General features: G+C 38.1%; 2 protein-coding genes across 13 annotated transcripts in view; one reads left to right on the forward strand and one right to left on the reverse strand.

Moving 5' to 3' along the window:
• Positions 1–993, forward strand: part of cdk5rap2 (CDK5 regulatory subunit associated protein 2) — a 42,725-nt gene extending 41,732 nt beyond the window's left edge. For 8 of the 12 annotated variants that reach the window (XM_084137212.1, XM_084137206.1, XM_084137204.1 and 5 more), the window contains 2 exons: positions 199–244; positions 524–993. In XM_084137212.1, the coding sequence (XP_083993338.1) occupies positions 199–244; positions 524–639 (162 nt within the window). In that variant the 3' untranslated portion in view covers positions 640–993. The remainder of the gene's footprint in view (positions 1–198; positions 245–523) is intronic. The other 4 variants (XM_084137210.1, XM_084137211.1, XM_084137213.1 and 1 more) reach the window with 1 other exon arrangement.
• A 685-nt stretch (positions 994–1,678) lies between these two features.
• Positions 1,679–21,812, reverse strand: nup188 (nucleoporin 188). Its single transcript, XM_084137215.1, has 44 exons — positions 21,771–21,812; positions 20,903–20,957; positions 20,586–20,659; positions 20,260–20,344; positions 19,907–19,987; positions 19,759–19,803; positions 19,529–19,621; positions 19,325–19,444; positions 19,012–19,223; positions 18,817–18,931; positions 17,973–18,173; positions 16,845–16,934; positions 16,674–16,739; positions 15,903–16,022; positions 15,199–15,325; positions 14,932–15,105; positions 14,306–14,432; positions 14,131–14,218; positions 13,968–14,044; positions 13,748–13,862; positions 13,008–13,128; positions 12,837–12,903; positions 12,619–12,744; positions 12,292–12,425; positions 12,072–12,178; positions 11,555–11,761; positions 11,287–11,456; positions 10,785–10,854; positions 10,296–10,363; positions 9,868–10,063; positions 9,689–9,766; positions 9,179–9,264; positions 8,478–8,623; positions 7,722–7,891; positions 7,102–7,302; positions 6,630–6,722; positions 6,390–6,542; positions 5,804–5,941; positions 5,131–5,205; positions 3,569–3,775; positions 3,348–3,479; positions 3,214–3,266; positions 2,997–3,126; positions 1,679–2,233 (listed from the first exon to the last, which is right to left on the reverse strand). The coding sequence occupies exons 1-44, from the start codon at positions 21,794–21,796 to the stop codon at positions 2,054–2,056; spliced, it is 5,199 nt and encodes a 1,732-aa protein (XP_083993341.1). The 5' UTR covers positions 21,797–21,812; the 3' UTR covers positions 1,679–2,053.
• Positions 21,813–21,894: the final 82 nt, after the last annotated feature.

A 21,894-nucleotide genomic window follows, 5' to 3' on the forward strand; every position in this document is an offset into this window, starting at 1 on the left:
CTTTTTTTTTTTTTTACTTTCCCATAAAAACGTAAAAAGAACCACTAAAATAAAATTGAACAAATTGTTCCGTTGTTTTGAATGTCTCTTTGTAAAGAACATTTGCCTGGATCTATATAAGGTTTTTTCTTCTCTTCCCTCTCCTCTCTTCCTGATATTAATGCTCTGCTGCTGTGCTTTATTTCACCTGTATTTCAGTCCAACTATCTGAATGTTTTTGGGCTGAAGGGTCTGCAGGTGGAAGGTCAGTTTAATGGAGGGTTGTGCGTTTGTGAAGGCCATTTGTTTCTTTGCATGACGATCTCTGCATGCCCCTTTTCCGGTTTTGTGTCAGCTTGCAGTTGTTTAAAATCCCCAAAGCCCATATGAAAAGGTTTTTATGCCATGTTTTGCTGTTCTGACCTTCATTTGCTGCTGGGGACTTTTTATTTTTATTTCAGGCATGTGATGCTCTGCATGGACTTTATTGATTGATTGGCATCTCATAAGTCTCTTGAGTCTTTTTACCTTTGTGTTTCTGTAGGACGTCCCACTGAATGGCCAGTGACCAATCAGCAATTGAGGGGTGTGGCCAGTCCACCGCAGCGTTCAGGCAGAAGCTCGGCATGCAGTGGAAACTCCTCCCACTGCAGCTGTTAGACACGCCCTCAACTGATGTCATTATAGCGATGTCCTCGCCCTCTTCGTTTGCCTTTTTAATTTATTTTTCTGTTTGAGGTACGCTGAAGTAGTTTGGGCAAGTATTTGCACATATACAGTAAACATTTAACTCATGTAAAGGGAATTTTTTTTTAATATTGGAAAAGATTTTCTCCTGTAAATATTTTGAACTTTAGTTTTATACTGTTTCCCTTGAATGTTTTTAAGCGGTCACATGTTCACTGCCTCTGTCCTGTGACGCTCTATCATCCTGCTTCACTCTAGTGAACATCTAATCTTGTGATGTAAATGAGTGGTACATGTGATACAAGTAAATGTATAAAACTCTCAGAAGACTCTGTGCTTTTATGGTAAACTGGTTTGATTTTCATCTAGTCTTCTCATATTGTAACACTGTTTTCACTCAGATATGAAACTGTTACAAGACTTTGTTCATTTAATTTTACATTTGCTACATATTCACAAAATCACACTGGCAAAACAGTGTAGAAACTATAAAAAGCATATTTTATAACATTTTCCTCATTCAAAAAAAAAACACAAAAACTACTGCATATTTGCTGTGAAAAGAACCTTATAGTGACACTCAGGATTATAAATATACATTACAAAAATGTAATGGTTTGAAAAAAAAAAAAAAATGAACCCACAATACTAGATATCAGTTGTCAAACATGAATATTAAAGACAGTAACCAGCCTCATGTTCAAGATTTATAGCATGTTACAATAAGTTTTACCACATTTATTAATCTAGGTTTATATTTATTTACAAATACACTATTATTAATCGATGTTTGTTAATGTATTAATCTTGAACTGATGTATTAGTACATGTATACATTGTCACAAAAGTGTGACGTTATAATCTAATATACCCATGCATTTTTTAATGTAATGCATAAAACCTTATTACATCTTACTTCCTATAACCTTACTATATGTACTATATACTAATATCCCTTTATTTTATAGCACAGGAGTTTAGTGTCCATGCAAAAAGCCAGACTATATTCATCTTTACTCTATTGCAGTTTATTATGGTTATAAGACAAATATATGGCAACTGGGAAATAAAAAGGTTTAATACAAACGGCTATGACAAAATTATATACTGTACATGTAACTACAAAAATCATTTAAATGTGTTTTGACAGTTTTCAAAGCTGCTGTCAGGCCCATGTGTGTTTTCATGAGGAACGGTAATGGTTTTAAATAGAAAAGGCCCTGTGTGCAGTCCAGGTCACGCAACGAACTTTGGCACCAAAAGGACGATGAAGCCAGAATCACTGAAACTGATTCATTGTTGTCAAGTTTCCCTTACAGTGTGATTCAGATCTCTGAATCAGCTTCTTCAAGTACTGCGCTCTCGTCAGAGCAGGAGGTTTGCGGCATCAGCGCTGGACGTGCCGGACGAAGGCTTGGACCAGCTGGATGAAGGGCTCCTGGCCCTCCGGCGCGCCCTTGGACCCTGGTGGGGGGGGTTTGGTTTGTGGTGAGGGAAGCAGCCCGCTCGCTGGGGAGGAAGGGGAACCTCGGCGGAAAAACCGGAATAATGTGGACAATAGTGTACTCTGAAAGAAAACAGAAGAGACGGGATGGAACGGACTGGATAAACATCTTAAGCAAACAGGTCAAAAACACTAGAAATGCATTGTTCACATTCAGCCAGGATTCGTTTATTCTAAGAACCGTCCAAGAAAAAAATCATTTTTAATAGGCTACTAAATATGACTGGCTTTTATATATATATATATATAAATTCTAATGTATATATTTTTTTGGCAAATGAATAGTAGGTTTTGTTTAAAAAAAGAAAAATTCACCCCAAAATCAAAAGAACGTTTTGTTTTTTCCAAGTAAGGACTGAAGACCACTGTATTTTTGAGAACTATTTTGCACTGACACTTAATTGAAAATGTATTGGTCTTTAATTAATGCTGATCATAACTTGAAAGAAAATAAGGGGAAAATACAGTCCAAACAGGATGATTATGGTTTTACAGTAATAATTACCCACAAATTTATATAAATAAATACATAAGCAAAAAATAAATAAATAAAAGCATGTGGGATGATGCATTGAAAATGTTACAAAAACAAAACCTCTTAATTGTCATAAAATTTGATTTTGATGTCAAACTAATTTTACTTATTTAAATAATAAATAAGCATAACAAATAAATAAAAGGGTATTTGTAGGGAAAAAGATAATTCATTGAAAATTCAATTGAAAATGTCACAAAATGTATTATTATTATTATTATTATTATTATTATTATTAAGTCATCTATTTTCTTTCTCCTTTTGAAGAAGTGATTGTGGCGAGTTACTCACCAGCTCTGAGCTGAGCTCCTGTTTGAGTCTCTGTTTGTCTCTGGGCAAAACTGAAGGATCCTTCAGACAACGGACAGCCTGAGAGATCAACACGTAGAAGCAGTTCTCCATGGAGAACATCAGCAAAGACCTGGAAGCAGAGAGCGAGAGATGATGAGATGCGGTCCAATGAAGGATCAACAGCAGACAGACTGTATCACAGGTGTTTGCTGCTCACTTCAGTGCTTGTGTGTCCTCAGAGGAGACAACCGGCTCCTTCTTCTTCTCAATCTAAACAGAAAACAATCAAAATCACCACTTTAAATAACATGAAGATCTACAAGAGAAGAAAAGGGGAAAGTGCAGCACTACCTCTCCCAGCATGCTCAGCGCCACATTAATAGTGGCCATCAGAGTGCCGAACGACGGAGCCACATCAGAGTCAAACGCAGGAGTGGTGAAACTCAACACAAACAGAGTCCTGTACTCCGCAAGGTCCATAGACTAAAACACACACACACAATACATCCATGAATATGAATGAATATCTCTGCATGATTATGAATGAGTGATGTGTGTGTGTGTGTGTGTACCTGGTCCAGTAATATCTGACAGCAGTCGGGCGTGAAGTGCTGTAACGTGGCCAGTGTTTTACTGAGGATCTTTAACAGGCTGCACTGAACCGCCTGCAGTGCTTTAGACTCCGCCTCTTCCCTCTCGCCCTCCACCTGCTCTTTAGAGGCAGGCTGAGCGGCACGCTGGGGGTGTGGCCCCTGAGGAAGCCCCTCCCCATTCTTAACCTGGGCAAACAGACACACATATTAAAGCAAACGAGCACAGACAGACACTAAGGCCTTTTTCTCTCCGGTTTGGCCTTCCGTCCACACTGAGACAGCTAAGCTTTTTGAAAACGCTCTCCAAAGTGGATACATTTGAAACCGCCCGTTTTCGCACTGTAGTTTGGACTGTGAAACCGGTGTGGTGAAGAGATGAGTCCCAGCTTAGGACCCAAGCAATCCGATTGGTTCAAAGCACATTTTATAGGTAATCGCTTTAGTGCCTGGTTACAAATCAGATATCACTTTATTATAGAAGTCGTTTGAACTACGTTATAACGACCATTAATCTCTTTGAACTTATATGTTTCATATCATCACCTTCCCAAAATAATTGACCAAGTCATTTTTTGACAAAAATATTGACTAGTATATAACCAAAGCTATAGATTATGAAATTAAACATTTCTCGTTTTTAGGTTTTTTTTTTGTTAGGTTACATAGTAGCATAGCATACAGCTATCCGAAATGATTAGAGATAATGTTTTTTTCACCATCTACAATATTTTTAAGCATAATTCTGTTTAAGAATTAATTATGACATGACATGCTTGTAATTAAAAAAATTATATTATGCCTTGTTGCTTAATCACAATTAACAATGTCACAAAACATTCCTAAAAATGCAATTTCTTTCACTTAAACTACATAAGTAAATAGGATAAAAATAAAATATTGTTACATTAATTAAAGCTTGATTGATTACATTAAGAATCGCGAGAACAGCTTTTGATCAGGCATACTACTGGGGTCCTAAGCTGTGACTTCACCACACCGGAAGTATTTGAAAACGATGACGCATGTTTAGTCATGTGACGCATATTGAACCCATAGATATTCAAGTTTATGCTGTATTGTGCCTCTTGTGTGCGATTCACTTTCACGCTGTTGCTAAAATATGCTCCTTTGTACACTCTTCATATCACAGTCCTGCAAAGATGACAGAAAATGTGCTCACATTTGCTGTCCTGCGGCAAAACATGAGAGCAGTCGCGTTTTAGACCAAACAGATAATGGTGAGTGAGTGCGACCTCGACCCATCAGTGAATGGGGAGATATTTTACTAAATAAAATGATACTGCCAGAAGAATGATAACTTGATTATGTCTTGTTCCGTCTGTATCGTCTCAGTGAGCCTTCATGAGGGTTTACGCATGCGCAGTAAGGTGAATTTAGCGTTTTCCCACGTTTCAGTGTGGATGAGAAACTTTTGGAAAAAGCTAATGTTTTGAAACAAAAACACCATTTTCAAATCTATCCGGATTATTAATGTAGATGTAGCCTAAAGATCATGTGTTTCACTTCTAACGGTCTCATACCTGCAGGTAATGGTGCAGCATTTTCTTGCTGTGAAGGAGGTACGTACACGTCTGACACAGATAGCACAGATTCACCTGAAACACAAACACAAATCATTACTGTTGTGTAGATCAGGGGTTCACAAACAAAGCCCTGGGACATAAAATAAATACTCAGCTCCCCCCCTGAGATTTTAAGTTAATATTTCAACAAAGACTACACTGCCACTGGAAATAGTTACTTTTTAAGGTGTTTAAACTTTCACTCTTTACAGGAACCAAATAACAATTCATATAATTATTAATTCATTCACTTTCAAATGTTCGAATTCTTGAGCTTTTGACATGAAGTCTTTGAGTTTTTATTTTGGCAGAATATCAGTAAAATGCTGTAAACTTTGTCCACAAAAACGTTAGAAATGACACAAACGTGAATGTATATAAAATTAACTTAGCACACATTGCATTCCTAAATGCATGTTAAACACTATTTTACGTTGAACGCGTGTAAATGAACAGTGTCACTCTTCACTCTGACACAAGCAGAGCAACAGACTCTATACTCAAATTAAATTGCAGCCTTTGATTTGATAATTGATTTGATTTATTTTAATGTTATGCTGGATTGAATGAATGAACATCTTTTCCTGGACTCACGAGCCCGTTTAGGGACCCCAGCTGTAGTGAACAGTACCTGTACGTCTCTCAGAAGCTGCGGCAGGTGGAACTGCCACTCCTTGCAGAAGTTAGAGAGCTGGAGCAAGAAGCCCACCGTGTGATCGGCCTCATCCAGACACGCCAGAGACTGAACCGTCCTCACCGCATTCAGACACTACAACAACATATGAGAACAACTGAAATCACATCATTCTTATTAATCAACACTTTCAATGAGCAGTTATGTTGTCACGACAGAATAGGGCAGAACAAAAACGTCAACGTTAAAATGTCACAATTAAAAAATGTTTTATTTAAATTGTAAAATATTTACACATGGTAGCATTTGTTGTATTGCTAAATCATAATTGGTAAGAAAATAAAGGGGAAAATCTAGACAGGATAATAGAAAGATAGATATATAGATCGATAGAAAGATACAGAGCAATAGATATAGATAGAAAGAGATATTAAGAAGCATAGACAGAATGGGAGCTAGAACAAGTTATATATAGAACAATAGATATATAGAACGAGAGATAGATAGAACAATAGATGATAGAACAATAGATAGAGCAATAGATTAAATGATAGATAGATAGATAGATAGATATCTCACACACCTGCAGGATGCGCTCCTGGTGCACGCCCACAAAGTCGAGCGCCTCATTAATGAAGTTGTAACGGAGAGTTTTCAGCAGACTTTCCATCAGAGACAAACTCAATCTGTACACACCTGGCCAGCTGGGGGCGTCCTGAGACTTACGCACAAACGCCTGAGAGAGAGAGTGAGAGCAGGGCTTTTATACGACCTCTAACCCTCTTTAGAACAATCAGGTTGAAGTCTTAGTTTAAGTCAGTACCTGTGTGGCTCCATTAGCTGGACCCTCATACACACTGAGGAGAGGAAGACAGATGCTCTGGATCACTCCGGCACCGGCCACTGCTGCCGCCCCCTACAGATCAGGAGGAACAACATCACAAACACTTCATGCACAAGAGCACTGAGAAGTCAGAATTATTTTAGCAAGTCCAACTGTGTCATTTTTCAATACATTTTTGAAGTGAAATACACATTTAATTTGTTTATGATCTCAAATTGATGTCACCCATCTCACAGTAATACCCTTACCAAAGTTTCATGTAATAAAATGTAATGAATTAAAATAAGAAATATCTTATTTAGTTTTAGTTTATTTTAATGCTTATTTTGAACTATCTTGAAAGTTTTGCTGAGTCCCCCTGGTTGAGAACCACTGATTCAAAAGCAAGTCTGCAAGAGGCAGACATCAGTCATTAGTGAAGGGTAAAGCTGCTGAAGCGTCTGAGTTGTACCTGCGGTGTTCTCGCGAGTGTGAGCAGCAGATGAAGCGCTGCCTCGGTGAAGTAAAGGTTCTGTTTGGAACGCAGGCTGAGTTCTAGAGCGCTCAGAACCGACGGCAGAACCGGCAGCTTCCGGACCACCTGCAGCCACTGCTCACCATCCTCATCAGCACGACACAGCTCTTTAGAGAGATGAAGAGCTAACACACACACCTGAGACAGAGAGAGATACTGGTTATGCTCTGGACAGAATACCTGCATACGGTGTATAATAGCATACTGCACAACATATATATACTGCCTATAAAATACTATGTGAACAGCATACATTATACACTAATCACTTGAGTAGTATCCTACATTATTGTCACATGATTTTACTATAATGAAATAAAATTAATTAAATATAATGAATTAAAATAATAGTATTTTAAATATAATAATGAATTAAAATAATAGTATTTTAATTCAGCAGGAGGCATTCAGGTATCAAAGTGTTTTTAACCCTATTTCTTGTCTAAGAACAATGTTAAAACTGTTGCTGATATCAGGACAAGTGAAGTGCATTGAGGGATACAATGCCAATTTGTGCACGTTATACATAGAAACACAACTCTTCTTAACACACTCACTGAGTCTCGCTGGTCTTTCTGGAAATGCGGGCTGTCTGTCTCCATGCTGTCCTCCTGAACGTCACCCTTCTGGATCATGTGACGTGTGCTGTCAATCAACGCCAGGGCTTCGTCCTGAACCACCTCACACATGCACAACAGCAGCTGGGGAAGCTGGGTAATCTCTCCTCCTGAATCAATTATTGTTAAACAATTGTTAACGAAACAAACAATATGCACACGGTCGGTGGCTCTGTTTCAAACCCCAGTGCGCTGACTACCTAGACTATATTTTTAGACTTCATTGGTTCAGTGTTATTTCAGCATCGAGATATTATTATAGTTTTTATTATTTTTTATATTTTCAGTTTTTTTTAATTGAAGGGGACGATTAAAAAAAAAAAAAAATCCAATTACACTTCAAATATGTTTTCCTGAAGATGGTTTGTGTCATTTTAGGTAGTTCTTATCATGACGATGTATATTGTTCGTTTTTCCAATAAGTTTTGTTTTAGTCACTTATTTGATGCTATAAAACCAGGATGTAATGTCATGATTGACAGCTGTGATTGCGATTAAATCTGCGGGACTATGGGCGGGACCTTTATACTGCGGCTCCACCTCAGGATCACTACTGCGCAGACTCTGTCATCGGCAATGACTGTTGCTGGGATATTTTGTCTTCATTTTTTTCTACAGTGGAAGTAAGTGTCATCTTTTTTACAATCTATGATAATAACCCTGGCTTGGTTTTTCCAAACAAAAATACAGACTGACCGTTGAGTCCTTGTATATGTAGAGCTAAGATGAGAGCTGACAGGAGTTTGGCTTTGGTTCGGTCCATGAGCTGTTGTTCAGCGTGCAGAACGCTCTCCATCATCAAAGACAAGGGCGTCAGTAGAGCTGGAGCAGACACCAACACACTGACAAAAACAACATCAACATCATGAGTTATCATGGAAAACAGGACTTTCCTGCCCTTTGAAATAAAAGGGTTTTAAATATTATATAGACATGATGACATCACAATGAGTATATTAACATACAACTGCACACATTTACACAAGTGCTATTTTAGCATCATTGATATACTATTATATATATATTTTTTTTTTTTTTTTTTTTGTATATTTGTATCTTTTAATTTTACTATATTTTTGTCATTTGTATTAGTATTTGTTTTTTGTTTTTGTTTTTTTTAAATGTCTATCATATTTATTTCAGTTTTAAGTTAAGTAAAATATTTTTTTTTTGCTTTGACAACTAGATGAAATAAAAAAAAGTTTTAAAAAAAAGTGTTATTTTATTTCAAGTAACGAAAATGTTTTTAATGGTTTTAGTTAACTATAGTAACCCTGATTTACACGTCAACATCTATTCAGTATTCAGTAACTTGGCAGAAACGTTGCTATTCGTTTTAAACATGAGGCTGTGAGCCAATCATTTACACTACATAAGTCATGAAGAAAAACACACACCTTTTCCACTGTTTGAGGAGGATGAGGAGCAGTGTGACCATCATTGATCCCAGACGCAGACAGAACACAGACTGAGACATCAGCAGCTGAAAGAGAGAGATGATCACACTATGACCCTTGGCATCCTGCTCCTGGAGGGCCACTGGCCTACAGTTCAACTCCAACCCCAAAGAAACACCTGAACCAGCCAATCAAGGTTTTACTAGGTACACTAGACAGGTGTGTTGAGGCAAGTTAAAGCTAAACTCTGCTGGACAGTGGACCTCCAGGACTGAGTTTGCACAACCCTGTACTATGCTGATGTACAGGAGATTGAGGTTTTCGTACTGATGCATTATAAGCGTGTATGTTTGTGACATAGCTATACATCTATCTAAAAGGTCTTAAGTTTTCTTTTAGCAGTAAGGTCAGGACTTAATCTTTAATAATTACAATTGTCTTAATTTAAGAACATTAAAGTCCCTATTTAGATAGCTAGAGGTGGGAGCTTGTATGTATAAGGGAACTTACTGCTGCTTTGGTACCTTCCAAAACGTCCATGAAAAGCTTCTGCCTGACAGTGTCATCCTTCAGATGCATCACCTCAGACTACAAACACACACATACAAGATTGGTTATGATAAACACAGTACCAGCAGTATAATTGCATTCACATTGTGAGGTATGTGAAGTTGAGTGTAGCTCCTCACATGACTGGTGGAGAGTATTAAAAGCGTTCTCCAGGCAGAGATGAGCATCTGAGACTCAGACAGAGAGCGCAGACCCTCCTCTTCACCATCACACGCTACACACACCAGATCACGCACATAGTCTGACCAGAACTCATAGCGGCGCTTACTGCTGAAACTCTCTAGAGCCGCTTTCAGCGATGGATCCAACACGCCACTGAGAGAGACAGACAGATGGACAACTGATGTGAAGCATGAAAGTGTGCAAATGTATTGGGGTTTACAAACAGAAACATGATTTTTTTTTTAAACACACACTGAGGAGTGTACACACAGGATGTGTTCAGTCTAAACACTTGTTTTATTTATTATTTTAAAGCAGCTTTTTGGCTGGCTGTTTTTGAATGAAACAGCAAATTCTGTTTGTACATGCTTGTATATGGTCATACCTGACAACATAGTAGATCTCAAGGGCGATTATCTTCATCACAAAGGCACAAGACTCCAGAACACATGGCTACACAAAAACAAACACAAAGAAACAATCAGACTAGAAAAAAATACTTAGTTATCAAGAACTATTCATGAGGACACACCATACCGTTTTAATATAAAACTATTACTACTATCGGCAAACTCGAAAGAAAATTGGCTAATTCGTTACTGTAAATTAATGTATAACTAACAATGAGCAATTAATTTGTTACCATATTTTATTCATCTTTGTTATTCTTAGTTAATTAGTAAAAGCTTTAGAAGTATTTTTATTGTAAGTTCATGTTAACTAATGTAGTTAACGAATGTTAACAAATGAAAAGAAAAAAAAATGACCTCATGAGAACATCCATGAATGTCCTTCAGAGTCTGTCAGAATTAGCGCAATTCTGCAGTCAAATGTCTTCAAGCTATTACCATTAACTATTTATTTAAACACATACCTCTGTGGTCTCGGATGGGGGAGGTAAGTTTCCAAATAAAGGAGTTGTGAGGTTTTCCCAGAATTTTTCTCTGTAACGATAAATGATAACATGCTTGGTTTAATTCTAAATTTTGACCAACCAAAACCAAATGACACTGGCTATCCTTGACCAATGTAAGTGGACATACATGCTTAAAATGATCTAACTCAAAATAAAATGCTAAAAAATACAAATCAAAATTCATTAAAACATTAAAAATAAGAAAAATGTGAAAATAATAAAAAACGTTTCTATTTCCTCCCCTCAGTAACTGTTGTTTTTAATTGAAGAAAATACAGTTTTTTGAAACTTGTCAAATCACAAAATGAATAGTGGTTCATTAAATATATCATTACTCCTAGTTTCTATAAAAAAACTTTTGAAAACAAGCAGCTTTGTCATAATTATGGAAAATTACTTCAAAAATTAAGTTGGACAAGAGATCTTAAGTCAAAAAGGTTGTTATGTGTGAGACACTCACTTGGTCCTGAGCACAGAGAGAGCGCTGTCCCGTCTGTCCTGCCAGAGCGCGTGGAGGAAGGCCAGTGCTGCCCTCTGCAAGAGAGGAGGACACCAGTACTTCCCCTGCTGCTTAAAGTCCAACAACTCCAACACCACCGACAAACAACTCCACGCTCCAAGAGAAAACTCCTACACACAGAGAGAGACAAAACCAGACAGTCACACACTGCTCAGACTCATTCAGCATCTCACACTAAATCTATGAGTAACTGTATCCCCTATGTGACCTTTGCCCCGTCGCTGCCATCTTTGGCCTCCAGGTTGAGGAAGAGCTCAATGAGTCCGGGTTGCGTTTCCACAGCCACGGTGAGGAACTCAAGTATGGTGACTTTAATACGCATGTCTTCAGTTCTGCTCTGCAGTCGGGTCAAAAACGCGTCTCTGATGGCAGCGGCGTCACTGCCCAGGCAAGCGTACACAGACATGGGAGCCACCTGTACACAGCACACGCAAAGCACAAACACATGGTGACTTCTATTGTTATTAAATTAGGATCACTATAATACAATTTTCATAGCAATTTAATTACTATAAATATGAGATTTACTTATTTCATGAATTGTTTAAATTTAGTAAATTCCGTTTTTCATCTAATATTTACATGTTATTTCAGATTTATTTCAATTAATGAAAACATTACATTTTTAAAAGTTTTAGGTAACTCTAACCCTAAAGTTTCATTAAAACTACATTATTTAGTCCCTTTATGAAGCTGTTTTCCACATGAGGAGTCAAGAGCATTACCGTGGCAAGTCTCTTCAGCAGCTGTATAGCAAGTCGTGGCAGTGCTGGGTCGTGCTTGTGGTAAATATACTTTGCCAATACCGCGATCAGGTTATTGCCATGACCCCCTGTAAGAAAAACATAGCGGATGCATGAAAATCTGGTGTTGGAAACAAGTATTTATTATTATGAGCAATCCCTGACAAAACAGTCTGTTTGTTGATCAAGTTTGTGTGCTAACCGTGATGTGTTAGAGCTTGCTCCAGAGGTGAGGCCGTATCAGACTGCGGTTTGAGTCTGATCACATTATTGGTGACCGAGAACGCCAACTTCACTGTCTGGATCAGAACTTGACCAGGTCCCTCAGAACCACCACTGCAGACAGACAGACAGACTGAATTTAATTAAAAAGTTTAATAATAGAATTATACAAAAAACAAAACAAATTTAAAATAAGAATTTTTTTTATGTCATTTCCGGTTTCGGTTTCCAACCATGTGCATCCAGAATTTTTGGTTTCAACCCCGAATTTTCATTTCGGTGCATCCCTAGCTCAATCATTGTGTACCTGCTAGGCTGTGCTGCTAGCACCATGTTGATCGTGTCCACTCCCACACCCATGATGTTGACCACTGCCTGTCCTGCCTCTGTGTTGGCCAGACTGTAGATACACAACGACTGCAGACTGGGGGCGCTGCAGAGGTCACACACAGGTCAAGCATGTGAGAAAATATAACACCACCAAGTGAAATAACTGAAGATGACATCATATCCTTATCCTCTTACCTGCCCTCTGACTCCCCCTCCTGACTCAGATTTAGAATAGCATGAACCAGCTCTAAAATCAAACAACCTGAGACAGAGGACAGAGAAGTGACAGACCGTAAAGCAAATACCAATAAATCTAGAGAAACTGAAAAGCGATTTTTAAACAATTACGTTGTGCGAGTTACTCACCGATCGTCTCTCGCACTCCATATGTGTTGTAGCGCCATTTATGATAAGTAGGCAGCATTTCCTTCAGAACCAGAAGCACACATGGGATGAGTCCTCTGCTCTGAGTACTGCCCAACTGACCCTGAAAACACACACACATCCCAACTGAACATCCACCACTGAAGTAGAGCTTCACGATTTGAGAACAAATATCTTAATGTAATATTTCTGAAAAATGGTGAATGTGTTTTAAAATTTGAAAAAATGATCCAGGTAAAAATGTTTGTAATATACCAATGACTAAAAAATACTAATTACTATTTTTTTATGATGATGATGATGATTATTATTATTATTATAATAAACAAACTAACATGACTGTCTTAATTTCTTCATTTTCAAATGTTAAAAACATCAAGTTTTTATTTAGATGGAAAACGCATGTAGCCCTTAAAGCTTATCTTTTGTTAACAAAAGCCGGTTTATAAGCACAAAATTTGGGAAGACGGTTGGTGCATGTTGGGTATATAAATGCACATTACATTATCTGACCCAGAGTCAGAGAAGATGAGTGTGAATAAAGTTGGTGTGATGCAGCATTTACTGTCAACCAAGCCGCTCTGAGAAACTGATAACACCAGATTATGAGCTGCTTGTGTGTAAATGAACTCAGTGACGCATCTACAATACAGACTTTGTATTGTAGTGATACTTGTTCAGGCGATACTTGGTAATTTTCACATTATTGATAAATGCATTACCTTGACGAGTGTGGTCACCAGTCTTAAAAAGGCAATGGTCACACTGTACTCTCCTCTGGGCTGTTCTATCAACACCAGCAGGTTGCCATAATTACCCGCCTTCATGCCCTCTGCACTGAAACACAAAACCCAAACATGTTATTCTTCAAGTTTCTCTGACTTCAACAAGTGAATATGATGCTGTCCATGTTCACCGGCTCAGCATGTGTCTGTGTATCACCTCATGGTCTGTGCCATGTTAGTCAGAGGACTGGAGGCGAACGGAAGAAAGCCGGTGTGATGCAGACTGGACCAAACCTGCATCAGAAAGAGAGGTTGTTTAGTCTGTAGTTCATTGCTCTAAATAACACTGACTAAGCTTTCATACAATAGTAAACATTTACCTTCCCAGGCTGCCGAGCAGCCAGAGCGATCAGGCAGTTGACGCAAGAAGTGATCACATCTACTGGAGGGTTAATAACAGAGGTCAACCTGTCAGAAAAATCAAATACATCCTGTTATTTTCATTGTTAATGCACTGTTTACCGTTTAGTCTTCATGTTTATGTGTGCATCTCACCTCTGCAGAAGCATGTAGATCCGTGATGTGAGTGGCAGCAGACAGTCAGACACCGTCCAATCAGTGCTGATGATCTTATGAACCAGATCCAAGATGGGCTTTACTCTCTCACAGTGTGCCAGCACATCTATTCACCCCAGACAGATGTCAATAGCAGGTGAACACAGGTCAATACTTTCAACAAAACAACATAGTTAAAGGAGCTGTATGTAAGAAATGTATTTCAATTAATCATAAAATGGCCCTGATATGTCACTAGACATACTTATATCAGTGACAACAGTAGTCCGGCCAGGATATTGTCATTTAAAAGTGAAGTTGCAGCCCTCAACTGATGTTGATGTTGTCATCTTGTGTTTTGGCCTGAAGCGCCACCCTCCACCTATCTACCAATCACGAAGTCAGTAGTGTTTCGGGATCCGGGTTGCCAGCTCTGCTCTAGTAACCACAGCTGCAGCTACAAACGTTCCTGCTGGATCCTGCAGCCTATCTGGCAACCTCGAGTCAGGGGGGAGGGGGAGGGGATACACCGCTCTACAGTAATTTGAAAGTGATTGCAGTACCAGTTTTGGCCACAATCTTACATACGGCTCCTTTAAATAAATATAAGATTTGAGGGTGTGTACCTGCAGTAGAGACAACATGCAGCAGCATCTCAATCTCACATGTGAAGAGAGTCCATGAGCTGTAGGAATATTCCCAGCGCACAAGGACGCCCTGTTCACCCACTGACAGCTGTTTTACTTCACACACCTGTCCGAAACATCCCTGAGGCATCCGCAGGTTGGTCTGCCCTACACCTGAACATAAAGATAATACACAAAAACATATCTTTATGTTTTCATACAGAAACAGACAAATTGTGTATGACTTCAGCTGTGCTCAGCACTGACCCAGAGGGTAGAGGAGTTTGTGAGTCTGTCTCCTCCACAGAGTGCCATCCTCTCTGGAGATCACGTCGTTGGGTTTGTGCTTATAGGCCTCAGTGTAGAATGACATCTTATCTAAGAAGGTGTACACCTGAGAGACAGACCAAGAAATGTCCAAGAAATGTAAAGCATGTACATGTGTGTACATCTATAAACACAAAAAGTGAGGGAAGTAACTGATTTTATATATGTAATCTCAATTACATAATCAGATTCCAAATATTAAGCAGTTGTAATTAAAATATATTACATTTTAAAATGCTCATAATCAGATTAGTTACTTTTTTGTCCGCCTAAAATAGATTGTAAGTAAAAAAATAAAATAATTAACAACATATTTGCATGTTGATAGTTCTCCAGGTAATAAAATAAATCATATTTTTTTGTGTTTTTATTTTAAAATGATTTATATTTTATTTATATTTTTATGATTAATTGTTAGCTTTTGATCATCTCACGATCCCCCTGCAGTTCCTTCACAAACCCCAGTTTGGGAAACTCTGATGTAATGTTAAATGCACTTCATGTTGTTGATAATAAAGAAAGAAATATACTTTCCTTCTCTTTGTATTTTTATATCAGTGTGGTACAAAATTAAAGTGGCCAGATTATATATACATACAAAGATGCATTAGGGAATTTTAAAAATTTCTACAAATTGTTGGTACCTTCTTAGCTGTAGATTTGTCAGACAGCAGTGCAGTGAGCAGCTGTAGTAAAGGTCCAGTCTTATATGGAAACACACCCACTGCACTGTCCAGAATCACACCCAGACCCATGTTCGGCTTCTGTAGGGCACAACCAGAAGTTCATATCACACAGGCATCTCAGAAAACATACACTCTGCGCCCGAAGTCGAATACTGTCCAAAAACATAGAATTTAAAAAACAGTAGGCAAAAAGTACCCCGATGACCTACTACTTCTGCCGAGATACTGAAGGGTGCATTCATTGGACACGTTACTATCCCATGAGTCTACAGGAGAGAATTTATGAATGGCAGTGAAGCCACGCAACTGACACTGGTAGGTCATGTGACAGTAAAAACAAGGCGGATGTAGTACATCTGATTTTCATTCATACTACCATACTATGTTTTCATAAAAAATAATAATTCACTTTCAACTGGTTTTATTTCCGGCATTTGTCTTAGCGTGTCAATACACGTCTTGTGGGACATATGGTTACACGTGGTTTGGCACTGTCTCCATGAAGCGCTGTCTAGGCGTCTTACCTAATGGACATTGCAGGTTATTGCTTATTGCAGTTTTTTGGCCACATCTGCAGTCCTTATGCCTCTTTTCATGGTCATGAAGTAAATTCAAATTCAAAAGCAGTAGCTACTCAGACAGTAAGAGATTTTGGACGCATAATCAGTAAAGAAAGAGAATATACAAATAGTGGAGTTGTATTTAATGTGCATCAACTGTTTTGCTCACCGATTCCCAGAAAAGCTCAGCCAGACTCGGTGCAGCAAGAACTTCACATGCTGCATTGATCAGGTGCTACAGAGAGAATAATCATCACAATTAATTAACGAGTCCAAGTTGAATGAATAACTTAATAACTTATACCAGTTAAAAACTGTTTGTAAATGTGTATTTTTTTACCTGTTGGCTGCCCAGTGTGTCTTCTTCAAAAGAGGTGATGACAAAAGACAGGAGACCGTAAATACACATCCGTGCAGTGCTCGCTGTACACTAGAAAGAGAGAGACCATGGGCGGCATGTTTAAGTCCATGTTACCATCTGAGAAAAGGTTTTTTTTTAGCTAAGCAATTTGTTCCTATTACATAAGACATGAAATTGTGCACTCTAATAAAGTTGTTGTCCTACAGAACCCTAACATTTAAATGTAAAGTAATTAAATTAAAATGGTAAATCCAACTAAATAACACAAAATCAAGGTATGCTGAAACCAAATTTCTTCTCCCCACTCAATAACTATTGTTCTTATTGAAGTTCTTGAAACTTCCAGAAACTAATCAGGGTTAATTTAATCATTATTTAATAACATTTTATATCAACACCCCAAGTTTCTGTCAAAAATGAGCAGTTTTGTCAATTATAACAGAATTACCAGAAATATGGGGGCTTTAAATATTGTACTGGACAACACATGACCTTCAGGTCAAAGGTTGAGAACCACTGCTCTAATTAGGGATGCACGAGTACTAGCAAATTACATGAAATCGCATTTAAACCGATTTGGCTTATTGCGATTATGAAATCGCAAAGGCTGCGATTATTTTTTATGAGCAGCTTGTCATTGATGTACGGCTCTTTAAATGATGCTCCATCTGAAAGCACTGAGAGTTTGAGTCACTTATAACGTGCGTTTGAAAAAGTAACACATCTTTGCAAACATGAGAAGCATTTATGAACCTCTTGTCCAACAAAAGACAACATTTATTAACATGCTTTTACTCTAAACTCACTTCATAACAGTTGAGCATCCTTCTGTTAGATGATGCCCATAGGGATTTCCTGGAAAGACTTGTGTTATACAGAAAGTACTTCTGCGGCGGGGCATATTTGGCATGTCTGTGTGAGAGCGCCCTATGGCTTTCATATGGAGCAGCATTTACTAACGAATAAGCCGAGCTGCACTGACAAGCTGCGCATAAAATAATCGTAGCCTTTGCCAAATCGTGTGCGGTTTCATTGCGATTAATTGTGCAACCCTAGCTCTGATGTTTTCCAAGGATTCCTGTAACAGTGATAGAAAGCTGTCCTTACGTTATTTCCAGCATTGCCGAGCGCCTGCAGCGTGTTGGTGAGATACTGAAAGACCCCGAGCTGCAGCGTAGTGTGTCCTAGACGTCTGATCACAGAGCTGACTTCCTCTGGATGCAGTGTGTGTTGCAGCAGAACCCACGCCAACAGAACCGGACCGTGGTGAGAGATGTCCCCAAAAGTCAACAGCATCTGATCCACCTCCTGCACACACATAACTATTTTTAAAGAAAATCTCTAGATTTTAGGTAAAACAATGTTGAGGATTCAATCAGATTTCAGAGCTACAACTATCCATTTTTAATAGGTAATTTCTTACTATACAAAATCATTAAAGTTTGGGGTCAGTACGATTTTTTAAAATACTTTTATTCAGCAAGGACATTAAATTGATCAAAGAGATATAGTAAAGGCATTTACAATGTTACGAAATATTTCTATCTCAAATAAATGTTCTTTTTAACTTTGTTTTAAAAAAAAGAAGCAATTATCAGTATCCACAAAATTATTAAGCATTAAAATTGAAAACAACTTGTTTTCAAAATTGATAATAATAAGAAATGTTTCAGCATAAATATTTCAGCATATTAGAATGATTTCTGAAGGATCATGTGACACGACTGACTTAGACTGAGTAATGGCTTTTTTTTTTTGCTGTATTTTTTATTAAATAAATGCAGTATTGGTGAGCATAAGATACTTTTCAAAAGCATTAAAACAAGCAAAATCTTTAAAAAGAACATGCACCTCAAACTTTTGAACAGTAGTGTACATTCAGTACCATGTTTAATATTCTAAAAACCAACCACAATTACTTGCTGTATCTGAACTGTCCCTGGTCAGTTACCTTGCAAACATCCTGTTGGTCATAAAACTGATGCTGTTCGGTTCGGTCCTCCAGAGCACATTTATGCAGGAAGTCGATATCCATCCCCTCCACAAGAATCAAAGAACTAAAATACCTGTTGGGAGGATGACACAGTCAATATATTATAAAACTCTGTTTGCGAGTGTATGAGAGGAAAAGGAGTATGTGACTGACCCAATGCGTTCAACCAGTGCATCCATGCTCTTGTCCACAAGGTGTCGATTGGTCTGCCGCAGTCCAAAGCCTTGCTCCTTAAACAGCCGTGTGAATGTGGAAAGGTCATTGGGCGGCATCTCGAAGTATGCATAATACAGGAACAAGATCTCCAGCAACAGGGCCTGCTCCTTTAGACACTGCACAAACCAGCGGGACACCTGCCTCTCCGTCTACACAGAGATGAGATGAACAGATCCTGAGTCAAATTCTATAGGAGTAATTAATTGTGATGCTGCTCTGAACATAATCAGAGTACCAATCTTCTTCTCACCATCAGGTTTCCATGCGTCTCCCATGTTGGAGCTTCTAATTTGGACAGCAACTCAAACTGCTTCCTGTAATTGGACACCAGATCTTTCTCCAGTTGACTAACACAGTTGGAGTACTCTGCCTGAAGTGAGAAAGAGGAAGAATTAAATGAATCTGGTCTTCTGACTGTCTGATACAACAGCTGATCTCTGCTACTATTATTTACCCTGTATGGATGTCTCTCATCCTGGAAGTATGTGAGAAGGTGGAGAACGCAGCGCAGAACACAGAGTCTCTCTTCATAGTAGTAATCTGCTATCTGTGCAAAACAATTACAACATCACATTTCTATATATAGTCATTTAGTGCTTTTAAGCAACCATATTTTGTCTCAACAAGTACTCAAATACAAAGTGATTTGACAGACAAAACTGAAAAGACATAAGGAGGTCTAACCTTCAGAAGCAGGGCTTGACTCTGTCTCTCATCTTGCAGCACCGCCTAATGGGAACAAAAGAGGATTAATCATTTATTCAAAAGCCCTCACCATGTTCGTGTGAACACATCAGATGTACATGCGTGTGCCATATGAGGCCGAGCTCACCTTGAGTGTGTTTCGTGTGCCCCTGTAGTCCTCCTGAAGGTAACACTGAAGAATCTGCACGCTCTGCTGTTCATCCAAACCCTTACATGATAAACACACATTTATCCATTCCTGAAGTCTCAAAGTCTCAATCCAGCCAGATTTACCATGCCATTATGTATGAATCAAATAATGAGATGCAATGCATTTCAAAACCTAGTAAGACATCATCCTAGAAAGCATTTTAGAGTTTCAGAAGCATAAAAACATGCATATTATAACCAAAAAATCTCAGAACTTTTGCATTTTATGTTGTGGTCTAAGAAGGCAGCTCACTAGCATTTAAAACAAAGCCAATGTTCCCAGACACTTACCAGGAGTTTGCTGATCCTGAGTCCAAAGTCTTTGAGAGCTTGTGCTGTGTCTTTATCTGCTTTCAGCTTGTCTGCGGCCGACGTGCTGCACATAACATTTCAATACGATTGACATTTCATTCAGATTGAGATCAATCAGATGAATTTACACAAAGGCTTTACAGTCCAACTGATTACAAACTGATTATTTGATTGCGTGTAAATGTAGCTATGGATACTTTCAAGAGGTAGAAGATCAAGTATATATCATCAGATAGTATCTTCCTAGCTGGATGAAGCCAATCTCATCTTTGTTAAGGTTATTTATTTCTAGGATTTTGTGTTACCTGGGTGGTTTGTAGAAGGACAGACCCTGCAGAAGTCTTTCCCAGTTCCGATTCAATTCAGCTTCGATTTGGCCCTGTCAGATCATATAAATAAAAAAATCACATTTCACAAATGATGGACAGGAACTCTATAAGATACATTTTACAAGTATATCTCGTCAGATCAGTGCCTTCTTGGAATAAAACAGCATTATTAATAGCGTTCCCTCACAGAATTCTCTATAATTAACTATCATTGAACATGCACGGATTTTAAATAAAAATCTGTGTAATTAAATGACAGAACAACATCAGAAATAATTGGTTTGTGTACCAACCGGTTCTCGGAGTGCAGATCTCCCCAGCAAGATAGTCCATAACTCTCGGCTGCTCCTAAATAAGTTTTAAATGTGCCATTGTTAATAAACTGGATGGAGAACTTTTTTTTCTGCTTATGCTTTGCAATATGACAGAGATTCTTCCAGAACTGATAATATAACGTTTTACCATTGTGTCATTATGATATTTATAGGTCCATACAGTATATAAAGATAGTTTACCAAAAAAAAAAAAAGACATAAAAAAACATCAAAACATTTGTTTAAAATGTACATATTCATGACAAGTCGTGTAACTGGTCACAATTTTTTTAAGAACTGAAAATTTGTTTTATAAGAATTATAACTTGTCACAACTCGAGACAGCTGTTAAAATTTAATGTCAATTTTCCATTTTATCCTATATAAAATATATATACACACCATATATATGCATCCTAGATGTGTATAGATTAGACTGTAATATATTTATACGATCGTACACAACATACACGATGAAACTCATTCATCACTTCAAACTACTGTAACGTGTTCTAACCGACTCAAAGGAAACAAATGGAAATTTTCACAAATAATCAATATGAATATCCTTATTTTATTAAATGTTTGAGAAGTACCGGGTTTAATAAAAGCCGTTATAAACTGTCCAAATTAACATTTGAATTTCAGAAGCGCGGGTCTGCCAGCCAACGCACGCGACCGACTCGTGTTGCCGTTAAATGTTAAATAAACAGCTCGTTGTAGTCCTATTTCCCACGCATATTATGGCTACATATGAAATATAAAATATCGACACATTCTCCATCTACAAATTTCGCTCTAGCTCTTTGAGAACAACACTAGTAAGTTTCTCTTTCTTCCATTTTACCTGACACACATCTCCGAGTCCGCCATCTTCACCCGAATCACGTGACTAACACTAACGCGCACTCCCCTATCACATGACTTGATTAAATCCTTAAATACATATATATATTCATAAAATACTTATG

The sequence above is a fragment of the Abramis brama genome (genome assembly GCF_963993115.1).
Source record: "Abramis brama genome assembly, chromosome: 15".
NCBI lineage: Eukaryota > Metazoa > Chordata > Actinopteri > Cypriniformes > Leuciscidae > Abramis > Abramis brama.

Bases quoted from the DNA above. Each gene is read 5' to 3' on its own strand.
- nup188 (XM_084137215.1), bottom strand. From the start codon at position 21,796: ATGGCGGACTCGGAGATGTGTGTCAG. The intron at 8,624-9,178 runs GTGTGTGTTTTT...TGTTTTTGTCAG, and splicing joins CTCCTCAAACAGTGGAAAAG to TGTGTTGGTGTCTGCTCCAG. The intron at 5,206-5,803 runs GTACTGTTCACT...TTTGTGTTTCAG, and splicing joins AGCTTCTGAGAGACGTACAG to GTGAATCTGTGCTATCTGTG.